The sequence below is a fragment of the Eucyclogobius newberryi genome, unplaced genomic scaffold, assembly GCF_026437365.1.
Source record: "Eucyclogobius newberryi isolate DKJ021-1_F unplaced genomic scaffold, fEucNew1.0.hap1 SCAF_17, whole genome shotgun sequence".
Taxonomy (NCBI): domain Eukaryota; kingdom Metazoa; phylum Chordata; class Actinopteri; order Gobiiformes; family Gobiidae; genus Eucyclogobius; species Eucyclogobius newberryi.
In genome coordinates, this window is record NW_027315801.1 from 20,473,964 (window position 1) to 20,485,046 (window position 11,083).

General features: G+C 42.0%; 1 protein-coding gene across 1 annotated transcript in view; it reads right to left on the bottom strand.

Annotated features, from left to right (window-relative positions):
* dalrd3 (DALR anticodon binding domain containing 3) overlaps positions 1 to 10,348 on the bottom strand; it is an 11,419-nt gene extending 1,071 nt beyond the window's left edge. The window contains exons 1-11 of the mRNA XM_072449360.1: positions 10,012 to 10,348; positions 8,252 to 8,565; positions 7,007 to 7,308; positions 6,296 to 6,354; positions 4,350 to 4,451; positions 4,188 to 4,252; positions 1,931 to 1,989; positions 1,779 to 1,861; positions 1,331 to 1,457; positions 993 to 1,051; positions 163 to 279 (exon numbers count right to left, since the gene is read on the bottom strand). Coding sequence (XP_072305461.1) covers positions 163 to 279; positions 993 to 1,051; positions 1,331 to 1,457; positions 1,779 to 1,861; positions 1,931 to 1,989; positions 4,188 to 4,252; positions 4,350 to 4,451; positions 6,296 to 6,354; positions 7,007 to 7,308; positions 8,252 to 8,565; positions 10,012 to 10,257 — 1,533 coding nt within the window. The 5' untranslated portion in view covers positions 10,258 to 10,348. The remainder of the gene's footprint in view (positions 1 to 162; positions 280 to 992; positions 1,052 to 1,330; positions 1,458 to 1,778; positions 1,862 to 1,930; positions 1,990 to 4,187; positions 4,253 to 4,349; positions 4,452 to 6,295; positions 6,355 to 7,006; positions 7,309 to 8,251; positions 8,566 to 10,011) is intronic.
* Between the last annotated feature and the right edge of the window lie 735 nt (positions 10,349 to 11,083).

Genomic DNA, 11,083 nt, shown 5'->3' on the forward strand with positions numbered 1-11,083 from the left:
AACTAATCTGTAATACATAAAAAAACAGTTTCAAGTTTTAAAAGTTGCTGCTTATCGCCATGGAGATAGTGACGTTATATGCCATACAGCGGGACACCGGTCTTCCTTTTGATTTGACAATATATAACTAACTAACTATATTTATTAGTTAGTCTTCCTGACCTGTTCAGTTTTGATGTTGAGCCTGGCCCCGCCCCCTTCACAGTCCACCGCTTGTCCTGATTGGTCGAGGAGCTCAGAGAACGGAACGAGGTAATTGAACAGAAGCAGCCACTCGCCCTGAAGTTGGGTCACAAACAACAACAACAAAACGTCAGGGTACTGGGAAAAAACGTGAATATTCAAGATTCTACACAGACTTTTGGATGAAAGTCGTAGACACTTGGTTGCAAATGTTTTACGGTTGAGCAGCTTTATTCTCAAACACAAACATCGACCTTCTGGGGTTTCTAAGCATGTTACGAGCAAATCAGTAACAAGGAGTATAACACGCTCTGTAAATACTGTTGTTAGAAGGCCTCACACAATAATTACTATATCGACTTAGCGTTCATTCAATTGTAGCTGGGACAATACATTGTAGGGTTACATTGTGTGGGGAACGTTTTTTGTACTTGAATACGATACGAGCTGGAGCTTCTGAGACTAAACACGTACCAAAGTTATTCATTCTGCTATTTATTTATCGCAGCTTATGTATTTTATTGACATTGTAGATTAAACGGTCTGTCGAGGTTGCTCAAAAAAGTGTTTATTTGGGACTTCCTGGTAAAATAAAGGTTAAACGTTTAGAAATTGCTTCACTGGTGTCATCTAGCTTTTGGCAATAAGGTTTCAATATTATAGTTTGTTTCCTGTAGCAATTTATAGCACTTCTAAATGTGTTAAATGAACCTTAAAGTGAACCATATATTCTTTGTAATACGGACAATCACCAGTAGATGGCACCAGTCATCACTGCCCATTGTCCAAAGTGAGACTATTGTACATACCTCTTCTTTCAGGGCAGAGAAGTCCAGCTGAGAGCCATCTGGGATTTCTGGATACAAACCTACAAATAAAAGTGATTTCTAAATACAGAATGTAAAATACGATATGATGACAACGCCCTCAATAAGCTTTTTGTTGGTAGTTACGTTGGGAAATCTATTGCTTTTTGACATTTTCCCCTGGTGAATGATCTTTTCACAACAGCTTCACTCAAACACAAGGCTAAAACTGCAAATTTGTAAACCCAATCCCTAAAAATAAATGTTTTTATTCATTTTTTCTGGTCAGGTCTGTCAAAAGTAGTCGATTCCCCACAGTTTTACAGGCCTACTGCGCGTACCCTTCTCGACTCCTCTCTCGTAGCCGTCAAAGAGCGTGTGGAGCCTGGCACAGTTGTACATGACAAACACTCCTCCTCTGGGGCCTTTGGTGGAGACGGAGCCCTCTCTGTGAACGTCCAGCGTCACCTGAACGAGAACAACGTGAACTACTTCATCATATTTTAACACATTCATCGCATTTTAACAAGTACAGATTTGTCACTTCCACGTTAATAACAACTAGACGTTCTGCCAAAATTATTATTGACCTTTATCTAAGAAGAAAAGTCTTCAATTTAGTTACAATTCAGACAAAAATTACTTCAATAGAATGTTTTTTTCCAGTTTCATATGTGAAAATGCTGCGATTAACGAATGAGTAAAGTTCACGCATTGTTCTGAAGTGCAAAGATGCTGACGTTTTCCCTCAAACTGAGCAATAAGTGCAGTAAAACTGAGCCGACTCACTGGACTGGTGTGGACGGTCGACAGGAGCTCAAAGCGAACCGTGGCGGAGGTCATGACCCGGATGAGGTCGTCCCAACTTTGACCTGAAAAAGACCACAAACAGTTGGTCGGGTGCGTTTTTTTAAAAAGCGCAGTGGCCGTGTCTCACTGACCTTCCACTTGGTCTCCGTACTTCATCTCCGAGGCTTCTTTCATCTGGTCTCTTCTCAACCTGTTTAGATGGAAAAGAACGGGAAAAACATCTAGCCACATTTTGTCGTAAAACACTCAAAAGTTGGTAACCGCTCGTGTTGTAAACTAATTGAATTGATGGCTTGTGTTTTGGCGAACCACGACGTCTGGCTCCCTCATGGGAATTTGGCGAAACGCAACTCATTCGACCCTCACGCAGTTCATAAAAGCCCAGTTATGGAACATTCCCTCCAATAAATCTACTACTACTGTATTTTCCGGACTATAAGTCGCACTTTTTTTCATAGTTTTGGGCGGGGTGCGACTTATACTCCAGAGCGACTTACGTTATATTATTCATTATTTTCACGCTGGCAACCACAAGAGGGCGCTCTAGGCTCTAAGCGACGCAGAAGAAGAATCTGCACTTCCTCTACCTTTGGAGTTTGTGTAGTTGTTTAGAAGTGACACCGAGGAAGAAGAATTCAATGGATTTAGTGCTTTGGGGTAGTGATGGCCAAATGAAGCCCCATGAACCATTTGAGGCTTTAGCCAATTGTATCGATGCACGAGTCGATGCCTCGCAAGGTGTTTCATTTGCTCCACTACGCAATCTTGTGGTCAAAAAATGTAATGCATGTGAGATACTACAGCGTCACAAACCAAATAATAACCGATTTTATTGAGAAAATAACACAAATACACAAAAAAATAAATGATCTACCTAATGATGCATATTAATTCCATAACAACAGATTGTGTCATATGGTTCAACAATAAGGCTTGATCGGGTCTCGATCTTATATTCCCCTGGTCCCAGGGCGGATGCAACTCTAGTCAGCCACACAGACTTCTGAAAACTCCAGGTTTATATTAGTAATTATCTATTTCAACTCTCTGAGCTTTCTCAGACCCAGGCACTGCCACGGATTATGAGGCAGTTCATTTGTGCTTGTTCTCCTCCTCCAGACGCTGCTTCAGATCATCCTGATGGAGCTTTAGTTTAAAGTCTGTATCAGAACTTGACTCATTGATCACCGTTCCAAAATTAGTGTCTATTATGCAAAAAAAAAAACTCGTGAGTGTGAGTGAATCAACGCTTTGGTACTCATTCACCTTAATAAACATTTCTTCTATAATGTGCCTTTCAGATATAAAATTATTAAGGCCAAGAATTTAATTAGATATAATCAGCAGCTTCCTGTGCTTCTGAAATACAAACCTGAGTAATAAACCTAAAATACTAAACTGAGCTGTCATTCTAACTCAACCACTATCTGACACTGACTGACCCACGACGCACCGCGAGACATTGCGCGCTTCTATTTGAAAGTGACACCTATCCTGAACCAGTCACGTGACCAAAAACAAAAGTGAAGCCTCGCTTTTGTCGGTCACGTGTTTTTAAGCAAACTGACGAAAGCCTCGAAGCAGGGCTTCATTTGACACGCCCCTTTTTACTCGGTACAAGCCTCGAAGCCTCAGCTTCAAATGACCCATCACTACTTTGGGGTAAAACTGATGCTTTGGTAAACTTGTTAGCATGTTCTTTATGCTATAGTTATCTGAATAACTTAATATGTTACGTTAACATACCAGACACTTACCACAGTTTGTTGTCTGTGCGTCATGTAGCTGAAGGTGTTAGCGTTAGCATACATGCACCTATTCACCATGTTCTCTAATCTGTTATTATTTTAAACTGCATTTCAAGATTAAATGTCTGTTCTTGGTCTTATATTTTATCAAGTACATTTCCCCCAAAAATGCAAATATATGCCAGTGCGACTTATATATGTTTTTTTCTTTTTCCATTTTTTTGGCTGTTGCAATTTATACCCGGTGCGACTTATAGTCCAGAAAACACAGTAAACTGTGTAGCTGATGTTTTATTAGCATTGGCTACTGTTCCTCGTCATTTTAGTTAAGTTAATTTGCAATTTGGTGGTCTGAAACGTTTTTTTGTGTGTGTGATGATTGATTGGTACTCATGCTACTCATTACTGTGAACCGTCGCCACCTATAGGTTTACCATGAAATACTGCGTTTATACTTATAGGAAGTCAATTGACAGTTTCTATGAATAGGTGTTTTGTTTTTTCCAACATTGTGTATTAAAATCAATCAAAAAGTGAAATGGTAATCTGCGTGTGGAGTAAAACTACACATATGATGATACGGTACGTGGTCTCAACAAATGAAACGACGTTTGACGATGATCTTTGTGTCCTTTCTTACTGCAAATACTGCGCGGCTGTGAGCTGAGATCCCGGAGTCTTCACCGGACCGCACACCAGGAACCTCTGCAAATGACATGTACCACGTTTACCACGACTACTGCAGTACACGTTTATCCTTTCTGTATAAGTGTCACTGCTGCTGCTCATCACGCTCACAAACCTGTGTGTGTGCTGCGCCGCTGGCCCTCCACAGCACGGCGACCTGCTGCTGCCTGAACTCGTCCTGACAGGAAGTGACGTGGATCACCGTCGTCGGGGAAACCTGGAGGTGGGACCAGAGGAAAAACTGAATATGATTTTTGTCTGGGTTCTTCTGTGACAAAGAGAGAGGAAGAGTCTGTTTCTATGGAAAGAGTGCTGTTTAAAGTGCCTATGTCAGGTTTGTATGGTTTTCTAATGTTGACTTTCTTTATTTGGTGTATTTATACCTGTTGTACATATAAATTATAGTTTTATACCAATCGAGCAGGTATTTGTGGAGAAAACTGTAGAAAAATCTGTTTAAAAAATGACAGGAAGTGACATCACACTAGGGACACTCACTCACAGTCAAAGTTTATGCATAATTTACACAACGAAACAACTTTTTTGACTCTCTAAACATTAATTCAACAAAATTAAGTCGCTCTCATATATTTTTATTTGTCAAGTAAAGAAAAAATGAGGTTTTGCCCAGTGTTTGCTCGGTAATTTCCCAGTGTGATGTCATAAATTACAAACAGGAAGTGACATTATAAACCTAAAAATGTTGCTTTTCTGTGATAATATTGTTACATTGCATTATTATTACTTGCATTAGTTTTAGTTCAATGAGTTGTCCAACTTGTCATATGCCTTTTAAAGTCGCAGCTTGCGTTTCGATGTATGTAAATTGCTAGGATATTACTATTTTGCATGATTTGCAAATGCACTTGGTCGGTCGTGGGTTTTCGTCCCGGTCATGGAACACTGGACCAGCTCTATACTCTCCATCGGGTGCTCGAGGGTTCATGGGAGTTTGCCCAACCAGTCCACATGTGCTTTGTGGATCTGGAGAAGGCTTTCGACCGTGTCCCTCGGGGTGTCCTTTGGGGGGTGCTCCGGGAGTACGGGGTCCGGGGCCCTTTGCTCAGGGCTGTCCGGTCCCTGTATAACCGGAGCAGGAGCTGTGTTCACATTGCCGGCAGTAAGTCAGACCTGTTCCCAGTGCATGTTGGACTCCGCCAGGGCTGCCCTGTGTCACCGGTTCTGTTCTTAATTTTTATGGACAGAATTTCTATGGGTCGGAGGGTGTACGGTTTGGGGACCACAGGATCTCATTTCTGCTGTTTGCAGACGATGTTGTCCTGATGGCTCCATCAAACTCGGTCCTGCAACATGCACTGGGACGGTTTGCAGCCGAGTGTGAAGCGGCTGGGATGAGAATCAGCACCTCCAAATCCGAGGCCATGGTTCTCGACCGGAAAAAGGTGGCTTGCCCTCTCCAGGTGGGTGGGGAGTCCTTGCCCCAAGTGGAGGAGTTCAAGTATCTCGGGGTCTTGTTCACGAGTGAGGGAAGGATGGAGCGTGAGATCGACAGGCAAAGCTCTCTATTTACCGGTCGGTCTACGTTCCTACCCTCACCTATGGTCATGAGCTTTGGGTAGTGACCGAAAGAACAAGATCGCGGATACAAGCGGTCGAAATGAGTTTCCTCCGCCGTGTGGCTGGGCGCTCCCTTAGAGATAAGGTGAGGAGCTCGGCCACACGGGGGGAGCTCGGAGTAGAGCCGCTGCTCCTCCACGTCGAGAGGAGCCAGCTGAGGTGGCTCGGGCATCTGTTCCGGATGCCTCCTGGGCGCCTCCCTCGGGAGGTGTTTCAGGCATGTCCCACCGGGAAGAGGCCCCGGGGAAGACCCAGGACACGCTGGAGAGACTATGTCTCTCGGCTGGCCTGGGAACGCCTCGGGATCCCCCCTGAGGAGTTAGAGGAAGTGTCTGGGGAGAAAGAAGTCTGGGAGTCCCTGCTCAGACTGCTGCCCCCGCGACCCGGCCCCGGATAAAGCGGCAGAAGATGGATGGATGGATGGATGCAAATGCACTTTAGCCCATTTCCATCACACGCAGACATTTTTCAGTGAGTTCTTACAGCGCAGTCGGACGCAGCCACTTCCAGCTGAGCCAAATGAGACACGTTTTCTTGTTGAACTGAAAAAGAAAAGCAAACCATCAGCGTCATTTTCTGAAATAACAATAAAACAGAATGAAGACTAGTTTAGGTTTAACAGGTTTAAACTGGTATCGATAGTAGTTTACTTCACTAAAACGTAAACAAGAAACACCGTAAAAAGTACGTATATACGGCAGAAATAATAGAAATATCTTTGTTTTACTGATTCTAAAAAAAAAGATGATAGGATTATTCGAAAATTATCACAGAAAAGTCAAATGTTGTACTGTTACGCGATATAATTTTAGTATTTATATTACCGTATTTTCCGGACTATAAGTCGCACCGTAGTATAAGTTGCACCAGTCAAAAAATGCATAATAGAGATGAAAAAAAACATATATAAGTTGTACTGGAGTATGAAATGCAGTTGCAAGTGTGAAAATAACAAATAATATCACATATAAGTCTATAATAAGTATATAAGTATAAATATAAGTATAAGTCGCACCCCGGCCAAAACTATGAAAAAAGGTGTGACATATAGTCCAGAAAATACGGTATTTTTCCAAAGGAGTTTAGTTACAATTCTAGTTTTTGTATAATTTTAGTGATTTTTACCAGAGAAAATTATCAGTCTGATCGTGTAAACCAAAAATGAAGCTCAAATAAAGTGGAATGCATCTTTACCTGTGCATGTGCCTATGCTGGGGTCGTATCCCATCAGCCCTTGCTCCTGGACCACCCGGGTGAGGTTGACCCTGATCGTCCCATCGCCCTCGTCGCTCTCTCTCCTCCCCCCGCTCGCCCGCCTGCCTTTCCCCGTTTCGTCTTCTCGATACAGACAGTTCCCCAGCTCTTCCTTCATGCTCTGCTCCCCGTTTTCGTTGGTCCAGCTGGCAGGTGCCGTCGGCCAATCGACTCCCAGCGTTTCCAGGAAGCGGATGATGTCGCTGTCCTCGGCAAGTTTGGGGCAAAACGAGACTAAAAAACTGCAAAGGCAGACGAGAAAAGTCACTTCTGTGCATGAATCACACACTAATGCAAGATTCTGTTGGGAAAATGTCTCACTTTTTTAATAAATCCATGTCAAAGTGCTCATTATTCACAGGGAAACACTATTTGTTGTTAAATCTGCGGCTGACAAGTTGGGTTAATCGAGATTATTTAGGTCACAATAAAATCGTAAAGTATTATTGTGACATTTTTAGAAGGAACATTCAATTCATAGAAAACTAAATTAGGTCTTTTTTTTTAGTTCAATTAAAAGAAATTAGGATTTTAAAATCAAGTCCTTTCTGTTCAGCCTTTCCTCAAAAAAGTAAACCTAAATGTAAAGTTCTTTTTTATCTTGCCGTTTTTGTCAAATTGATCAGAGAGTTGGATTTCATAAAGTCACATATTGTAATTGCAGTATTATGTTACGAAAACAAGCAGGAAAGAAGAGTTTGGATTTTATTCTTGTCTGGGTTGTGATGTTAATAATCACGAATAATGGTTAAATCACAAGGTTTATTCTCACCAGAATTGTTAAACCAAAAATTGAAAATGTGACATTGCTACTGTCAAACTGTCTTCAATGTCCACATTCCATTTAACTGTAAAAAGCTGTATCTCGGATGTAAAACTCCAACAATGGAAACGATAGATGGATGTACATTTGACTGCAGCAAAAAAGCAATAACAAGGAGCCGACAGTGCATGACTGGAATAGCACTGAATATTTAAAAAGTTAGTTAAGTTAGTTTAGTTAGTTCATTTACTTGTGAAAAGGAGAAAGACGAATTTGCTGGACAATGGAAGAAATGGGACAAACATATACAACTCTTTTTGTTTTAGTCTTTTCTGGGTCTTTTCCTGTTTGCGTTTATCATTTTGTAATATATAAAGCCAATAAAAAGCTAATCAAAACTCCCCAACCCGCTCGAGGCTCACCCCTGTCTCCTGAGCAGCGCCCCCATGTGGTCGGCCAGCATGACCGTGCGCAGCTGTCCCAGAGACAGCGACTGGGCGGTGGGTGCGTTTGTTTTGGGGTGCAGGGCGGGGCAGTTGACCACCACGCTGGCTTCTTTTTGGCTCGACGCTTTGAGATACTCCTCCTGTCCGCCGTGACGCCCCAGCACCAAGCGGAACGCGGCGGGTCGGTCCACTCTGACCCTCAGCCCCTCTCCCACCACACCGCCCTCGGAGACGGGCAGCACCCCCGGGCCGTGGAGGGACAGGACCCGGGACAGGACACATGGTGGGACCTAAAGCAAACATATGTTAGGGAGATCTTTCAGCAGTACAGAAATGAGGAAAACACACCCTCTAATATTTTTCAACACAATTTTAGACTGCTGAGTGAACAATAAAGACAAACCAGACAATAAAACTCCATTTAATAATCCGATTAGGGCTGTAGTTGACTAAAGAAACTCCTGTTTGATTAAAGACTAAAAGGAACAGTGCGTGAAACTGGCAAAACATTGTAGCATTTCTATGATCTGACCCAAACTATTCATACAAGAAAGTACAATGAAACTTTGTATGAAAAATAGTAAGAAACTCATGCTCAAAGAAAGCATGCCTATTTTCAAGGTCTTTCTCGCAACAAAATACACAAACTGAACAAATGCAACACTTGTATTTGCTCAGTTTGTAGAGAAAAAAAGTTTAATATCTTTGAGTTCAGCTTATGAAAAATAAGTGCCAAAACAAAAGTGTTGCGTTTTATATATTTTTGTTCAGTGTAATTGAGTGTATCAAAGACAGATATGCTTAATGCCCTATTGTGTAACATCTCCTTAAAGACAAGCAGGAGGTGAACAACATTTAAGCCAGTTTATATCCAGAAGACGAGTACCTAGATATTGAATGAACTTATTATAGCTTAAATCAATTTATTTAAGTTGACAATGTTAAAGTAAAATAGGAGGATTGACCACCCAGCCACACATAAAAACACAACTACACATAAATGACATTTCCCCACATGGACTTTGTTGTTGCGTGTGCGTCATTGTGTTCCTGCAGCAGAGAGGACACATGTTCCAGTCTGACCCATATGAAGAGTCACTCATGGGGCAATAATAGGAGCTTCAGGGAGCTACTATAGAGTGGATTCTTTGGCCTACACAAGCTCAGATCTGTACTGTGTGTGTTTTGTGTAATCCAGGTTTACAAGGTAGTTTGTAACACGTTTCAACTGAACTGAAACGTTTGATGGTTTCTTTGAGGGATTTAGTCCTGTTGTAATAGTCCTGTTGTCATATTTTTTTCTCTACACTGTTTTTGTATTAGTGTCCTTTAGCTTTTTATGATTTAACTTGAAAAAATAATTTAAATCTAAATTGGGATTTTAACTTTTAACTGAAGATAAATAAAAGTTAATTTAATCAAACCCAAAAGGTAGGAAAGTCCCGCTGAAATGTTGTTAGATACAGCATCAAATTAGATCTTACCACACTCATACTAATTAATCAAAGAACACAATATGTAGGTAAATTGGTGGGATAATATTACTTTCTTTCTAATTGTTGGTATCCATAAACTAAAGCCAATGTATTTGAAAAATGAAAACAGGACAATTGCCAAATAGATCAAAATGACAACAGCTATGACCATAATACAGCAATAAATCTAAAGTTTCAAATGCAGAGTTTAAATCACTATTTCACAGACGATGTCGCGCTCTCGGTGATAAAAAGCCTGACCTGCCCCTCCACGAACAGCGTGTTGAGCATGGTGCTGGGAGACAGAAAGTCCCGATTGCGGAGGTTCTTTGCGCTGCTCTCCTTGAACCACAGTTTCTCCGGCTCCAGGAACGTCGCCCTCTCCCCGTCGTCAGCTCGGCTCTGGGCCCGTGCATGCTCCGCGTTCCCCCGCAACGCAGCGCTCAGAGCCCGGACAGTGGCGGAGATCCGCAGCGGGGACGAAGAACCAGCCTCCGCCTCCTCCATCACAACCACAACACGAGTGAGCTGTCAAAACGCTAACGGGGCCAAAAACGTGCACTTCTCATCCCGCGATTTTTTTTTACAGATTTTGGGCGTGAATTGTCGTCATTGGGTCCCCCCGTGTCTCGCTGGTGACCCGCAGCACCGCGTCCGGACAGCGGGCAATCACAAATCGATGGCCGATATTGGCTGCTTCGCTCTGCAGTGTTTTTCGGCAGTGAAGACACCCAACCGGAACTATTGGATAGTGGCTGCGTGTTTCCGCGGGGACAAAACTTCACGCTGCACCCTACGTTTACCGCCGATGGCGCCATCTTGTGTATGATTGGGAGAAGTGCAACAAGACAATACAAATATTCAATACAAACTCTCATTATGCCAGCAAAATATCATATCCACGAAACCAAACGGGCTAAAATAAACCACACAAACATAATTATATACATTTTCATACGATCAACAGGCAGGCCTACGATTCTGGCAAGAAATATAGGCCTGACTTATAGAAACATGTGGATCTGACAGTTCCAGTGCACTTTACAACACTTTTTCCAAATACAAGGAATGAAATGAAATAGAAAACAGATTATAAATAGAAAGTAAGAGTGAAACTAAGTCATTTTGAGATAGAGCTCTCCCTGCTGCTTTCTTTAGAAAATACATCGTCAAAGTGTGTAGGCCATGGTCCCCCAAAGTAAATCAATAATTAAATAAATAAATACAGTTGTATTTTGATTGATTTTAAGTGACTGTGTTTACTTACGATTATTAAAACTAATAAAACTCAGACTCCAGGTAAAGTCCGCTGCTTTGCTACACTTAAATACTA